A 17203-nucleotide genomic window follows, 5' to 3' on the forward strand; every position below is an offset into this window, starting at 1 on the left:
CAACCACCAGTCTGCCTTCTGCCTCTATGAATTTACCTATTCTGCACATTTCATATAAATGTGACATTTTGTGTCTGTGACATTTTGTGTCTGGCTCTTTTCACTTAGCACCATGTTTTCAAGGTTCATCCATATTGTAGCGTATATTAGTACTTTGTTTCTTTTTATAGCCAAATCCTATTTCTTTGTATGTATAATACACAATTTATCTTCTCATTAGTTGATGAACATTTGTGTTCTTTTCACCTCTTTGCTGTTGTGCATAGTGCTGTGATGATCCTGTGTGTACAAGTATTTGTTGGAGTATCCATTTTTGGTACTTTTGGGAATATACCTAGGAGTGGAATTGCTAGGCCATATGGTAGCTCTATATTTAACTTTTGGAGGAACCACCCACCTGGTTTCTTTCTGTAGCAGCTGTAACATTTTATATTCCTACCAGCAATGTACAAGGGTTTGCCAATTTATTTTTAATGAGGAACACAATAAGATGGGGAAAGTAAAGAGAAAATATGTATGGCCTTTGAGTTTATTAGAGCTTTGTATCTCAGATTTTGCCTGATGGGCTTATTAAATATTTAGCATCACTTCAGCACTAAGAATGAAATTTAGCTTAGGGAAATGTATCTAATCTATTTTAAGTGGTAATAGACTAAGAAGTGAAGATCAGAGAAGTGAGAGAAGGGAAATTTAAATAGACTTAAAATTCCTTGAAGGCAGAGAACCTATTCATCTTTGTGTCCCCTGCATTTAATAAAATGCTTAGCATGTCATAGGTTGTGTTGGGGGTCCCCAAGACTGTCCTGGGTCCAGTGATTCATTAGGATGTACAGAACTCAACATATAGTTAATACACATGGCTTGCAGTCATTGTCATGACTGTGAATTTATAACAGTGAAAGGTTATAAAGCTGAATCAGCAATGGGAAAGAGTGCGTAGAGGTGAAGTCCAGAAGAAATTAGGCTCAAGCTCCCAAGAGGTCTCTCTCAGTGGAGTCACACAGGATTTGCTTACTTCCTTCAGCAGTAAGTTGTGACAATGTTGTCTGCCAAGGAAGTGAGTTAGAGAAGCAGTGCTGAGATTTTTCTTTTGGGGGTGGTGGTGGTGGGAGGGTATAGGTGGGAAGGGTAGTTCACAGAGGGAACTCTACCTACTCTACACCCCAAATCCAGACTCTCAGAAGGAAGTATTCCATATAATCTGTATTATTTGCACAATTTAGGCATGGTGGGCCAGTCTTTTATCAGTTCTGGGGATAGGACCCTCCTGAAATGAAATCTGAGTTCTCAGACACCAACCAAGCCCAGCCTTTCAAGCTGTCCTTTCTTTTTTTTTTTCTTTAATATAAATTTATTTTTTATTGGTGTTCAATTTGCCAACATATAGAATAACACCCAGTGCTCATCCCATGAAGTGCCCCCCTCAGTGCCCGTCACCCAGTCACCCCCCCCCCCCGCCCACCTCCCCTTCCACCACCACCCCCCAGTTCGTTTCCCATAGTTAGGAGTCTTTCATGTTCTGTCTCCCTTTCTGATATTTCCCACTCATTTTTTCTCATTTCCCCTTTATTCCCTTTCACTGTTTTTTATATTCCCCAAATGAATGAGACCATATAATGTTTGTCCTTCTCTGATTGACTTATTTCACTCAGCATAATAACCTCCAGTTCCATCCACGTCAAAGCAAATGGTGGGTATTTGTTGTTTCTAATGGCTGAGTAATATTCCATTGTATACATAAACCACATCTTCTTTATCCATTCATCTTTCGATGGACACTGAGGCTCCTTCCACAGTTTAGCTATTGTGGCCATTGCTGCTATAAACATCGGGGTGCAGGTGTCCCGGCGTTTCATTGCATTTGTATCTTTGGGTTAAATCCCCAGCAGTCAAGCTGTCCTTTCTAAAGATGGCAGTCAAGACTTCTACATTCTTTTCCTTTCCATAGGTATTTTAGTTCCTTAAAAGGTGTTCCTAGGTTCAAGTTCTGTGAAGAAAACTAGATGTTATCATAGAGAATTAGCAGGGACTTTAGTGTCAGACAGACCTGGTTATATTACTGTAGGCAAATTGCAGTTTTCTGAGCCTTATTTTCTTACTATAGAAAGGTATATCACAGAGTTTAATGAGAACACCAAATAATAATGTATAGAAAACAGTAAACATAATGTCTGTCCTGTGTATAGTAAGTGGCTGTTAACATTGTGTTTCAGCTTGCCTGTATTAAGAAATAAAGAGACCTCAATATAGTAGTAGGTATAATATAATGTAATAATATGATATATGATAAAATATCATTGATATAATTAATATATAATAGCAGGTACCCCTAGGGTTGGGATAAAGCACCCAGACAGAACTGTCCCCCCACCCCCTTCCCCATCCCCTGCATCAGGGGCTGAGATCTAGATTTTGTTGGAGAGGACATGGCTATGGCTCTCTTGAGTGGCAGAGAGCTAGCTGTCTGAGTCCCTGTGATGCCAGACCTGCAGAACTTGTTGGGAATCTGCTTTTTTAAAAGTTGCCAGAAATCTACTTTTGAGGGTGCTCTACTTTTCTCTGCCATCCAAAAGTAGAGCATTCCTATGAAACTCTTTGTAAGCCTACATGGAGTAAAGAAATGATTACCATTAATATATATGGAAAAAGGGGATCCCTGGGTGGCTCAGTGGTTCAGCGCCTGCCTTTGGCCCAGGGCGTGATCCTGGAGACCCGGGATCGAGTCCCATGTCAGGCTCCTGACATGGAGCCTGCTTCTCCCTCTGCCTATGTCTTTGCCTCTCTCTCTCTCTCTTTCTCTCTCTATCATGAATAAATAAATAAAATATTTAAAAATATATATATGGAAAAAATTTGAGCATTTATAGACCCTAAAAATAACTTCTCTTAGGTGTTTTTGATATCTTCGGACACATCATGCTAACTCATACACAAAATAGAGCTAAAGCACTGTTGCTTACAGATACAGTTCAGAGATAGGTGGCTTGGTGCTGTGAGGCTGAGTGTGGTTTCCCGGGAAGGAGCTTGGTGGTACCACTGTAGCTGCTGGAGGTGGGCACTGTCTCTGTCATGGCTTGCTGCAAGACAGACACTGAACACTTTTCACTTTCTACCTTTCTTTGTGAAAGCAAAAATCCTCTTTGGATTTCTTTCAGTTAGCAAAACCAGATACTAATGTAGGTTTTCTTTAAAGCTGAGTGCTGTAAGGCTTTCAAAAAGAGGAGGACACCTGTCTTGAGGAAAGCTATTTACAGGGAGTTGTCTTACCAGATCTATACCAGCCCAAAGGGAGTTCCTGAGGGAAAGGTACTGGCAGCTGGGTGCTGCTACCTACTGTTAGGTGCTTCAGGAGCCAGGAAGGAGGAAGACCCCTTGTCTTGTAGGAAACTGCTGAGAAGGCACATTGGGACCTGGAAACAAACCCTTTTCCCCTAGAGTGTGTCTCCTGGGCCCTCTACTGACGCAGCTTGACTACACGCGTGTCGACAAAGGAAAGATTTCTTAAAAGGCCCAGATCCATTTTCACAGAGCAGGCAAAAAGGATGTATTTGAAGCTGAGAGTCAGCTAATGGATAACCAGCATATGGGTAGGATACATATTTAATTCCAGATGCTCAGAAACCAGGAAGAATATGGCAAATAGAGATTTAAGGAACTTCAAATATAAGTAAGCCACATGCAGAACCCCCTGAATTTGGACCTGCCTTACACCATATATAAAAATTAACTTGGAATGGATCTAAGACCTAAACACAAGATCTGAAACTATAAAACTCTAAGAAGAAAACAGGGCTAAATCTTCATGACCTTGGATTTAGCAATAGATTCTTGGACACTTAATGTCCAAGAATGGACACTTAACTTATATGACACTTAAAAGCATAGATTTTAAAAAGATAAATTGAACTTCATGAAAATGAAAAACTTTTGTACATCAAAGGATGCATACATACCATCAACTCAAGGGAAAAGTAGCCCCAGATGGGAGAAAATATTTATAAATCCTATATCTAGCATGGGATTAATATCCAAAATATTTAAAGAACTCCTACAACTCAACAACAAAAAAGCAAGTTCTATGTTGTTTCATGGAAGGTATCTTTGCCACAAGCATTTTTTTATGCATAACTAATTGGCTGTAAGGCAATTTTATGGTAAAAGATAAAAAAAATAACTGGTTGACAGTTTGTTTTGACAGTTGTTGGTTTTGTCAAGTGGTTGACAGTTTGGTTTTATTTCTCTTGACATAGTACTCCCATTTTTATATTATATAAGTCTTAGCCTCCCTGTGGTCCATATAGTGGTGCAGAGTTTTGAACCTGTACTTCCCGTAGAACTTTGTAATATCTGTTGGCAAATGTGACAGGATGCTAAGAACAGCAGTGTAGAAGGCTTTCACAATGCAATATAAAGCCTAGTTGTAAATAGACATCCTAGTATTTGGAAACTCTTCTATTGAAGGAAGAAATTTTAATGAAAAAAGGAGAAGTGAGATGCTGGACAAGACCAATCAAGAGGCCAAAAAAAAAAAAAGAAAAGAAAAAGAAAGAGTATAATACTGTGAATGAAAGACTTTAAAGACAAGCGATAGGTATAATCCACAACACTATTGCTATGAGTCTACACGATACATTTCAAATGTATTCAAGTATTTTGTATTTCTCAGTAGTCTTTTATTATTCATTTTCATGTTTCATTATGTCCCTCTTATCATTTGTGAATTTATCTTTTATGGCCAGAATTTATCTTTTATGGGAATTTATCTTTATGGCCACTTAGTTATGTAGTGAACATGTTTGCAGAAAAAAAAATGCTTGTGGCAAAATCGCTTATGGCGAAAATACCAGACATGAAAGAAACAGCCTGATTAAAAAATTGGCAAAGGACTTGAATAGAGATTTCTCCAAATAAGAAATTACAAATGGCCAGTAAGCAGTTAGAATGATTCTCAACATCTCTAATCAAAGGGGCAGTGCAAATCAGGATGGCAATAGAATGGCTACTGAAAAAAATTGAAAACCCGAAAATAAGTGTTGGTGAGGATGTGGAGAAATTGGAATCCTTGTGTATTGCTAGAGGGGATGTAAACTGGTACAGCTGTCGAGGAAAGGGGTATACGATTCCTCAAAATGTTAAACAAAAATACCCATAATGCAGCCTACTTCTACTTCTGGAGGTATACACACAGACCTGAAAGCAGGGAGTCCAATAGATATTTATGCACCCATGTTCTTAGTCGCATTATTCACAGTAGCCAAGAAGTGGAAGCAGCCCAATATACATGAACAGATGAATGGTTAAACTGAATGGGGTCTATCCATACGATGGAATATTATTCAGCCTTAGAAGGAAATCCTGACTTGCGACATAGTGTGAATGAACCTTGAAGACATGGTAAGTAAAAACAAGTCAGTGACAAAAGGATATGATTCCACTTACATAAGTTTCCTAGAATAGTCAGATTTATAGAGACAGAGTATAATGGTGGTTGCCAGAGGGTGGGAGGTGGAGAATGGGGAGTTTAATGACTACAGAGTTTCAGTTGGAGAGTTCTGGAGACACTAGTGTTGGCGACGCAATATTGCGAAAGTACATAATGCCACATAACCATACACTTAAAAATGGCTGAAATGGTAAATTTTATATGTCACCACAATTTTTTAAAAGAAAAATAGGGGGATTCCTGGGTGGCGCAGCGGTTTGGCGCCTGCCTTTGGCCCAGGGCACAATCCTGGGGACCCGGGGTCAAGTCCCATGTCGGGCTCCCGGTGCATGGAGCCTGCTTCTCCCTCTGCCTGTGTCTCTGCCTCTCTCTCTCTCTCTCTCTCTCACTGTGTGCCTATCATAAATAAATAAAAAAAATTAAAAAAAAAGAAAAATAGAAACTGCTGAAGAATATTTATAGAACAATCTCAAACTTTAGTACCAGAAGGGGTAGATTTTATTATTAATGTACTTCAAAATATAACTTGGTTATGATTGTATTTTAATTTTAAAAAATAATAACAAAATGGATTTGTAAAGGAAATTTAAGACCTGGGAGTGTTAGCCAATCAGGAATTGATCCCAGCAGAGTGGACTGCTTAGCTGTATGAAGCACATATATATCACCTAAAAGGCCAAGTTGCTTTGGTCTCCGTAGAGCTAATCTCACTGGTTTCTATTGAACGCTGGAATGGATTCACAACATGACTAATTTTTACATCTAGTTTTTGAACACCTTCAGTGTGCTGGATGGCCATTTGCACATATTTCTAAAGAACTGACTTTAGAGTAAGCTAAGAAAAATTGAAGGTTAGTTATTTGGAAATTTGTGACTTTGTAGGAATGAATTTGAATTTTTCTCTCGAGTCATTTGCAACTGATAGACACGGGGGTGGAGAAAGAATTCTGTGGAACTCTTTCACTGCATGTTAAATACTGTGCCGGATAAGCTGACCACAATTATTTCAGTTAATCATCACAACTTTATGAGGTAAAGTTTATCTATTACACATTTGAGAAAATTGAGGCTCAGAGAGTTTAAGTAATTTGCCCAGAGTCACAGAGTTAGAAAGTGATACAACCAGTATTGGAGTCTACGTCTCTTTCACCCCCAAAGCTCCTGCTTTCTGGGTTGTATCATGGAAGGAGCTACTCATATCTGCAATTAGCAGAGTCTGAGGCACGACCACTTCTCTGACTTGAGAGGCAAGAGTTCTTAGCTCTGGGTTCTCTTCTATCTGCTTAGTCGAAGAACTTAGGCCAGAGCACTTCTCTTTGAGCATCAGTCTCCTCACCTATAAAGAAAAGGGGTTTGATTAGTTATCTCTTCAAAATCTGACACTGTTACTGAAAAGAGGGAATTTTAGTGTGTTCCAAATAAATCCCTATGTCAGATTTTAACATGAAACATTTTACTGATACAAGGCATTTTTTTTAACTTAAAAACTTCAACTTGGGGTTGAAGGTGGTGAGTGTGACAAAGTACCTTTCATCAGTTGTCTTCATTGGGATGTAGAATAAATTATGTTTTATTTTATTGGAGAATGAAAACTTAGTTTACCAGTTAATAGTAGGACTTAGGTTGGGACTGTGTTGTTAGATACTACCAGATTCATATCCCTGTAAGTCTTCATCTTATCTCTGAGTACCTTGAACCCTGTATTGCTTGGAAACAGAAAGATGCCCTCTGGTTATTTAGCAGTCTCTCTTCCAGAGCCAAAGGTTGCTGTTGCTAGGATTGGTTTTTGCATGCAGTAGCACATGGAAGTTAGGTTCACCTTCCGTTCCTGTGGTGTTCCCTTCCATGTCCATACTTGACAAACAGTGACTTTGGCTGCAAAACAAGGTAGTGAAGTATCTTGGGAAACTTGATTTGCTTCTTTTTCCAGCCAGTGTGGTTTAAATCAATCTGTCCTTCCATTGTTAAATGTGCGTAGGGTAACTTGAAGTTCATTTTCAACCGCGAATAAGTCAGTGAAAAATCTGGGTTTGTTACCGTTGCCCAAGTTTTGTTTGTGGAGGACAGCTTCATTTCTTTCCTTTGCTGCTTTTTTTTTACTCCCCTCTCCCCAAATTGCCTGGTGTCAAGAATTTACTTTGTTCCATTCTCAGTATTTTTCTTTTCTTCCATTTTGTGAAATGGGTTGGATTTTGTTAGACACAAAAGAAAGACAATGGGTGGATTTTTATTTGTCTTTTTAAAAAATTGCTTGGTTGTCACTGCATTGTGCATTTCTGTTTTTTTCTATCCTGCTCCTAGCCAGCCCTCATCAGTGATAGAAGCCAGTGAGAAATACCCTTGTAATAAATTTCTGGACATGGAACATGCAATCTGTTAAGCAGGTGAAACCAGGAGAGATTGGCAGAGGGTGTCTTCCTTAGGCTCTGGTTAATGTTCTATGGATCATTCCATTGTTCAGAAGTTATGGCTAGAGTATTCTGTCACTGCTATATTTCTGTATGAATGCAGGGAGTTTTCGATCTTCAGTGTTGTTAATTTCTCCTAATACTTCTCTTTTAACTGTATTTTAAAAATGCTTAAGGAAGCCGTACCTTTTGCTTTTCCTCTCAGGTGTAGTATTTTGGGTACTTTTGCAATCGCCAGATATTTGGCTAATCATTCAGAAATGGTATTGATTTTCAGAATCATTTAGGAAAGTGGCTTTAGAAAACATGCTGACTTGTAAGCATGCCATCAGTCACCGTGCTGAGGTGTGGTCCTTCAGTGAGCACTCACCCTCCTTCCCACACACATTGTTCCGGAAGATCTTCTGGAGACTTGAGGTTGGTTTGTTGTTGAGTTGTTTGTTTTAGTAGATGTTAGTTATCAGTCACGTTATCTTGTAATTATTGTAAGTTTGAACTCTTCAAGGGCAAGGACACTAACATTGCACTGGTCATAGGCAATTGTTCAATTATTCTTACTGAATAAGGGAAAGATTATTTTGCCCAAATGAATTTTTCAAACATAGGTGCATGTGGGAGCCTCTAAGGTGCCTGTGAAGGAATAGAAAGGTGCTAATTTTCTTCTCTCAGTGTCCACTCTACATCCATGGCCCACCACAATTCTATTTGCCCATTACTCAAGGAGCCTTCTATTATTCTTTCACAAGGCCACTAAACCAGAAGCTTCTAAACAGGGTTAATTGCTGACCTCTATAGTCACTAAGGATTCTTATGGTTGGTTTTTTTTTTTTTTTTTTTAAGGTTCTATTAATTTTTTGAGAGAGACACAGAGAGAGAGGCAGACACAGGTAGAGGGAGGAAGCAGGCTCCATGCAGGGAGCCTGATGTGGAACTGGATGGGCCCTGGGCTGAAGGTGGTCCTAAACCACTGAGCCAGCCAGGCTGCCCCGGTATTTTATTTCTTATATATTTTTATTTTCAAGCAGCTTCTCTGCCTCGGCAGAGTCCGTTTTGAACTCTTTCAGTCTTGCTAGGCCAGAACTTTTGCTTACAGAGGCACATGCATAGCTGCTAAAGCCTTTTCTCTTGGAGCTTAACACGTCTGATTTCTATCCCATCTGTTCCATTAGCTAGCCTTGTAATTCCATCTCTGCTTTAAATACCAGTTATTATTTTTACACTGATTAAAAACTCAGATCTGCACGTCTTAGATGGTCAGCACCATCCCAGGGCCAGAGGAGTGTTCTTTACTGGTTGTCATGAAGCAGCAGAAGCCCTGGGTACAGAGTTAAGAGCTAAGTGTGAGGACAGCTCAGTCATTATCATTAGCTATTTGGCTTTGAGCAAATCACTTAATTTTCCTGAGATTCAGTTTTGTTATCTGTAAAATGAGGGTTATAAAACCTATTTTCTGCATTGTGAGGACTAAATAAGATTATATGAATGTGTTTGTAAGTTATAAAATCTTATGGAACACTGGTAATAGTGACTTTTTGGGTTCTTTATAATATTCCAAGTAATACGTGAATTTTACATTTTGTAAAATTGAAACAGTTCAGATAAAGCATGTTCTCTTGGCCTTCCACAAATCTTCTCCCTTATGCATTTATTACTCTACATTTATTTACTTTTTATATGCATGTAGAAATCCCTCTTTTTGTATTATAATTGAGAAAAAATACACTGCTATTATTTAATATGTCACTAGGTAGTTTGTAGAGATTTTACCTTTTTAAAAACTTGTACACAGGGTGTTGAAATATAATAATTAGCACTATTTCTCATTGTTTAGTGAGACCAAGGTTCTTACCAAGTTTTCACTATTACAAACAGCAGTGCATTGAAGGTCTTCGCACATGCTTCTTTGAGCACACACGCAGGAGTGGCTACAGAGGGCAGAGATGGGAAATTACAAGACGGTATGTGTACTTAGCATTTTAATGATTATTGTCAAATTGCTTTCCAAAGCAGCGATCTCAATATACTTATTATATTCCTACTATTAGATGTGAAGGTGCCTATTTATTCTTCTTGCTAACTCATGATATTTTTGTTTTCATTTTTGCCAGTTTCATGAGTGAAAAATAATGTCTCAAATCCAAAAGAATGTTCATAGACATCATGGTTTTGTGAGTGCAAAGAAAAAGCATACCTGGAAACAATTTAAAAATCTATTAACAGGAGAATAAGACAGATGAATAAATTGTGACATAGTCATAAGATAGAATTCAAAATAGGGGTCACAGTGAGATAGAGTAAGATGCATAAGGGGAGATGAGCAAATTTCATAGTTTTGAGCAAAGAAAAGAGGAAGTTGCTAAAGAGTACATGTGATAAAATCCATTTCTATAAATTAAAAAAGTGCAAAGTTAATGCATTATGAAGAGACAGATTTTTACATGATAAAATTAAAAAATAAAATAAGCCTTTGTCGTTAAGGGTTGGCCACTTTCATAGGCAGAGAGTCTCTGAGGGCTGGTGAGTAGGAACTTGACTTTGCTAAGGCCGGTGAAGGAGTGAGGCCATTTGCTCTGACATCTATCTGTGCAACCTGTTAACAGAAGTGTTAACTTCTGACAATACCACCTTGTAGGTTTGATTTTTTTCCTTATAAGAAGTTCTCAGCGTTGTCGAACTCAAGAATATAGTTTCTATGTGGGATATTCTCTGGGAGTGATGAATGTTAATTTGTTTTTGGGTGTTTTCCATTACTTTCTTAATCATATAATTTCTTTATCAGACAATCTAGGAATAGTTACTTTAAAAAAAATAATGTGGAATGGTTATTGTGGAAGAGAACTTGATAAAATGGAAAGAATAGGGATTTGGAGTCAAACAGACCTGGATTGAAAGGTTTTTTTCCCCCACCTAGTACCTATGTTTTGTTACCTCCTTTTTTTTTTTTTTTTTTGCTGCTTTCTATTCCTCCTCCCCTCCATCCTAAAATTATACCTGATTTAATTGCTCAGTGTCTAGTAGTTATCACCATCTTTATTATAATCATTGTTAAAATCTGATGTTGAAGTAAATTACAGAATGTAGAACAAACAGGACACTTACTTGTGGATTTCAGAAGGAGCCCTGTTCTTTTTGTTACAGTCTAAGCTGTATGTCTCCCCTGTAAAAATTAGTATGAGTGTAGCTAACTATGTATGTATGGCCCATTATTATCCTTACTATTGTTAAATAACAGGTTGATTGACATAGAATTCACCGGCTATAAATCTTACCCTTTTAAAGTGTTAGTAGTACTTTTTAGTGTTTTGGTAGTTTTTAGTATAATTATAAAGCTGTGTATCTGTCATCACTAATTCCAGAACGTTGTCATCACCAAAACCAAACCCAGCACCTGTTACCACTCATTCCCCATTTCGCCCTTTTATCCCCTAGAGCTGCTAATCTCTATTCTTTCTCTGTGCATTTGTTCATTCTGGATATTTCATATAAATGGAGTCATACAATTTGCTGGGCTTTTTTTCCACTTAGTATGGTGTTTTCAGTATTAGGTTGTATCAATACTTTGTTCCTTTGTATTATTACCCAATAACATTCAATTATGGTTATATCATACTTTATTTATCCACTCATCAACTGGTGAACATTTGGATTGTTTCTACTTCTTGGAAATTCTGAAGTAAAGCTGTTATGCACATTTCTGTACGAGGTTTTGTGTGGATCTGTGTTTTCAGTTTTCTTCCTTACACCTAGTGTGGAATTGCTGGATCACATGGTAACTCTGTTGTAACATTTTGAAGGACTGCCAGACATTCCAAAAGTGCCTTTACATAACACTTTATGTTTCTACCAGTATGTATGAGATTCCACTTTCTCCACATCTTCACTGAAGTTTCTTTTTTTCATAATGAGTGTGAAATATTTTCTCACTGCAGTTTTGATTTTCATGTCCCTAATGACTCATGAGGTTGAGTAGCATTTCATTTATTGGCCATTTGTATGTCTTCTCTGGAGAACTTTTTGTGCAGATCCTTTCCCCATTTTAAAATTCAGATGGTCTTTTTAAGAGTTCTTTATATATGTTTTGAATACAGGCCCTTTATCAGACAGATGACTTGCAGTATTTTCTTCCATTTTCTGAGTTGTCTGTTCATTTACTGATGGGAGTCCCCTCTCACTTCATTGAGGTATAACTGACCTCTTACATTGTGTAAGTTCAAGATGTACAAGATTTTTTTTTTAAGATTTTATTTTATTCACCAGTAATACACAGAGAGGCAGAGACATAGGCAGGAGGAGAAGCAGGCTCCTTGTGGGGAGCCCGATGCAGGACTTGATCCCAGGACCCCGGAATCACCACCTGAGCCAAAGGCAGATGCTCAACCACTGAGCCACCGAGGTGCCCCAAGATGTACAAGATTTTGATTTGGTGCATTTACATATTGGGAAGTGATTACCAACACAGTCACAGTGTTGGCTAACGTGTCATATAATTACCATTTATTTTTTATGGTGAGAACATTTAAGATCTGCTTTCTTTGTACCTTTCAAATATATAATATAGTATTATTAACTATAATCACTTTGAAAGACATTAGATTCCCAGAATTGATGGTGTCTGTTGACACCTTTTGAGTCCCAGAAGTTTTTAATTTTGTTGAAGCCTGATTTAACTGTTGTTTCCTTTGTCACTTGTTTTTTGGTCTTCTACTGAGGAGACTACTGTTTAACCAAAAGTCATAAAGATTTGCTTCTGTGTTTTCTTCTAAGAGTTTTATGGTTTTAGGTCTGTGATCTCTTTTGAATTAATTTTCTATACAGTGTAAGACCGCATTCCAACGTCATACTTTTACATTTGGATATCCAGGTGTCCCAGCACCATTTGTTGAGAAGACTGTTTTTTTCCCCCATTGATTTTTCTTGGCCCCCTTTCCAAAATCAGTTTATCATAATTTTAAGGGTTTATTTTTGGACTCTCAGTTGTAGCACATTAGCCTATATGTCTATCCTTAGGCTAGTATCATACTGTCTTGATTACTGTAGCTTTGCAGGAAACTTTGAAATCAGAAAACATGAATCCTTGCTTTTCTTTCTCAGGATTGTTTGGCTCCTCTAATTTTCTTAGTCTATTATCTTTGGTGTGCTTTCTCTGAGGAGACTTAACTTATAAATATCCAAAATAGAGATTTAGGAATCAAAAAGAGAGAACATGGATTGCCTGTGATCGAATTAGTGATGAATGCCAAAATAACTTCAGCTTATTGAACTCCATTTATTTATTTATCCATTGTTTTGTGCCCACTGTGTGTTAGACACTGTGCTAGATTGCTGGGTGACTGTGATGAACAGACATGGGGTCTCTGAATTGAGCTTATGTTGTCCCTGGTTTTCATGTTTTTGAATGCAGTGTGGAGTTTTGATTATCAAAGATAAGGATATCTTGTCAAAGCAGATGTACCATTAGTTGGAAAGTGCTGTCTTGCAATATATGAAAATCGTATCAATGCAAATTCTTAACCTTGTTATTCTGCCAGTGGGAATGAAAACATAAATGGATGGAAGAAGAAGATGAGTATTTTCCAAGTAATTGTGTTGAGCACATTGAAAAAATTACAAAAGCACTTGTGTGTGCACATGTATCTCCTCCCACTTAAAAGTTCACTTGAAGGCAAGGGCCTTGTGTTATTCACCTTTCTTACTCATAATTATTAGTTATCTAACAGTACTTTTAAAATATTAGGTGTCCAGGGAGCCTAAGTGAGTCAGTCAGTTAAGCATCCAACTCTTGATTTTGGCTCAGATCGTGATCTCAGGGTCGTAAAATTGAGCCCCGAGTTGGGCTCTGTGCTGAATGTGGAGCCTGCTTAAGATGCTGTCTCTTTCTCTGCCCTTCTTCCCTTCTCCCCTTTAAAAAAAATATTCAGTATATGTTGACTGAATGATTGAATGGGTCAAGCCATGAATGACCCAATGCTCATGCCATATGACCTTATACTAAATTAGGGTTTGCACAGCTTGTATGGACTATCATTCTTGTCCTCAAGGATCTTGATTTAGTGGTTAATGTGAAGATGAGATACTCAATATGATATACTTTTACAAAAATAAGATTTGTTGAGTTGTAAATAATATGAAAAGGACATTGTAGAAGTAGCTTAAATACATTTAAATAAATATATACATGTTAGGAGTCACTTGGGTCCATTGGGTGATATAGGGTGGTAGAGGAAGTCCTCTGCAGAGACGGGATTTCATGTAGGGTTCAAAGAACTGAAGGAACACATAATGATAGGGAGTGCCTAAAACTTCCAGGCCATGGGGTGGTTCTCAGTAGGGGGAGCGTGTTCAGCTCTCAGTACCGTTCAGCCAGGAGACTTCTGGGAGCGTGTGAATGTTTTTGGTTGTCCCAATGTTCGTGATTCCTACTACCTTTTAGTGGTTAAGGGCCAGAGAGGCTAACATCCCACAGTGTGAAGTTAGGAGTTGATTTGCCCCAAATCACAGTGGCTCCATGTTTGAGATATATTGGGAAGGAAACAAATTTAGCTCTACTGGGAGGAAAATAGTGTTTATGAGTTGTGTTTTGAAGCAAATACTATCTGTTTGGTTTAGTTTTTGCCATTGTAGAGGCTGAACTTGGAGAGGTATGTAGTTAGAGTGGAAGATAGCAATGGAACACCTTAGGAACTGTTGTAGGAATTTGTATTTGATCAGTTTGGATGATTTTGGTGATTCTTAATGTTTTCTTTTGTCTTATAGTTTAATTTTCTTTTCTTTTTCCTAGAACGAGCCTCTGACCCCAGGTTATCATGGATTCCCAGCACGGGACAGCCAGGTTGGTATTCCTGTTTATAACTCAGATGGTGTGTGTGTATGTGTGTGTGTTCATTCTAAGGATGCAGTGGTGGAGAGTGTTTCCTGAAATAATTTTGGAGAGTGATATGATTAGTTTCATCAATGAATTTACATTTAGAGATACAAATAAAAATATTTTTTTAATCCTAAAAGAATTGTAATCACATTATTGAAATTGTGGATATTACAGGGGGAAAAAATCACTCAAGCACAACCATAATTGCTTTTGTTTTTTCTTCTCCAGGCTGTATAATAATTTTTTAACCTGGTTTTCTTGATGTCTCATAATTCTAAGTGCTGGGCTTGTTTCTTAATTCTCTGCCACTTAGCCCCTGCCTGCACAGATTTTTTTGAGTCCTTGCAATAATCTGCAACAAGAAAATTCCATTCTCCTTCCTGGGGGAATTCAGCCTTATGGTTTTAATCAGTGAAGGCTTGGTTGAGAGAGGGAAGTTTCTGTTGCCTTTCTTTGTTAGATAGGGAGGATGATTGGAAAAAAGCCCAGGCCCTACTGTGGGTAGAGCAGTACTGCTTCCTATGAGACATCATCTGGATGCTTTAGGTGAGTGTATAAAATGCCTTCCCTTTCCTTTTGCTATTAGAAACCTTGAGCAGATGAGGCTGAAGCCGAGTTAGGTTAGAAGAACAGGTAAAGCTGCCTCAGAGGAATGATGTGGCTTAAGATACCTACCCTCTGAAATTTGCCTCCTTGCTGTTTGGGAGTATTGATATTTTTCAGGAGATTTGAAAGGATAGCTCATAGCAATATCTTTGAATACCTATCCAACTTCCCCATAGAATTGTCCAAAAAAGCCCCTATTATTAGGCTCGTCCAAAGGACATGTATCATTGGAGTGCTAAATAGAGGGGTTGACATAGTTCTTTCCAGAAATTACTTGAATCTCATCAGAACCCCTGCAGCTGATCTTATTAACAACTAGGATAGTCCCATAATTAGTGGTCATCTATTTGAATATATGCTCAGTTCTTGTACTTTTGGTGCTGGTTTGGCATCACATCGGCCCCAGGTGGGGTATGGAGAAAAAGGACGAGGGAGAGTGTTGTTGTTCTTGGTGTTCATCTCCCAGGGGGATCATCACTGTCGGAATTGAAGTTTGTTCTTATGGAAACTTTTGTTAAAAGATATGGTCATTTACTTCAAATCTAAAGAGAATAATATAGAGGATATTTTTTTTTTTTCTTTCTGGTTTGGGTCTGCTCTAGAGCTTTTGAAGCTGTAAAATTTATGCCCTTTGATATTAATTCTATATCGTGGCCATATATCAGGAAAAGTACTATTTTCTGGAGATTCAGCCTCTAGAGGTTCTGATTGAATAAGTCTAAGATTGGGTTTAATCATTCACATATTTAGAAATCTCTATAGGTGATGCTGTTTTATAGCCAGAGTGGAGAACTGCAGTCTTATGGGCTACTTTAAAAAGAGTGACATTTTCTGTTTCATCCTGTTCTTTAACATAAAGATAAAACCTAAAGGATCCTTAAAACATAAAAGATCATGGCATCTCTATTTAGTTTTGCATACCAATGCATATGTTTACTTATTTATAAAATGTTGCTTATTTGGGATATAGGCTTATTTTAGATATAGGAAGGTAAAACTAATTAAAGTATGGGAACAGACGTACTGAGTTTAAAAGGAACTGGAAGGTACTGTATAATGCTGAGTTCTTCCTGGAGGGATTGCAGATCAATAAGAAACTAAGCAAAAGGAATTAAGAGGAATTTGTTAAAGCACAAAAGTCCTCTTGTTGCTTGGAACTGCTTTATCTTTCCTTTCTCTTGTGGTAGGGACCCACTTCTGTAACCTGCACCTTCATTACTTATACTCTCTCTGCTGTAGGTCTATGCAGACCCTTTTGCCATAGTTTAAAGCTGCTAATTTACTTTGAGGCACATTCTGATGGTGACAGGCTTATATTAGTTTATTTTCTTGGGCTTTATTTTGTTCTCCGACTGGATCTTTGAATCAGAGATCTTAGAGCAGTGCAAACAGGCAAATATTGAATAGCTGCTTGTTGTATTTGATGAATACAGAATCCAAATGAGTACTGCTAATTAATGCGCCTAACCTTGTGAACTCTCACTTTGTGCGCTGAGGTTTGGGAGGCATTTATCAGTGTGCAACACTGGTCACCGAGCAGCCTGAGGTGGGCAGAAATTGAACTTGTGATCTTTACATCTCCCCAGAGCAGTTTGGTTCAGCAAATCCAGGAGCAGGGGGATAAGGTAAAGGTGAATTTTTATTGTGTTTTTGTCCTCCTTATTCTTTTGCTGTTCCTTTCTAAACAAATAGGAACCTTCCCCAGACAGGATTTTTATCAGCATCTCTGGGTGATTTTAAAAGAGACAAAGTTACAATCCTAATCCTCCTAAAGCACTGTTGTCAGTGCTTTCCCACCTCCTCCTCACAGTTATCTTTTGAAGTAGAAAAGGCAAACACTTCCTTTGGACAGAGGAGGAAACTGAGGTGCACACAGATAAA

At 38.0% G+C, this 17203-nt stretch overlaps 1 protein-coding gene across 17 annotated transcripts in view; it reads left to right on the forward strand.

The window, feature by feature from the left end:
- The window catches only part of RBFOX2 (RNA binding fox-1 homolog 2), a 274171-nt gene that overhangs the window by 72462 nt on the left and 184506 nt on the right, over nucleotides 1-17203 (forward strand). For 14 of the 17 annotated variants that reach the window (XR_013389136.1, XM_077914682.1, XM_077914683.1 and 11 more), the window contains exon 2: nucleotides 14630-14680. The exons of 2 other annotated variants lie outside the window; for them this stretch is intronic. Coding sequence is in view for 14 of the 15 variants with exons in the window: in XM_077914682.1 (XP_077770808.1) it covers nucleotides 14630-14680 (51 nt within the window). In the remaining variant the exon portion in view is untranslated. Of the gene's footprint in view, nucleotides 1-9776; nucleotides 9810-14629; nucleotides 14681-17203 lie in introns of those variants that run through there. One more of the 17 variants, XM_077914687.1, reaches the window with a different exon arrangement.

This window comes from Canis aureus, chromosome 11 (assembly GCF_053574225.1).
Source record: "Canis aureus isolate CA01 chromosome 11, VMU_Caureus_v.1.0, whole genome shotgun sequence".
Classification (NCBI taxonomy): Eukaryota; Metazoa; Chordata; class Mammalia; order Carnivora; family Canidae; genus Canis; species Canis aureus.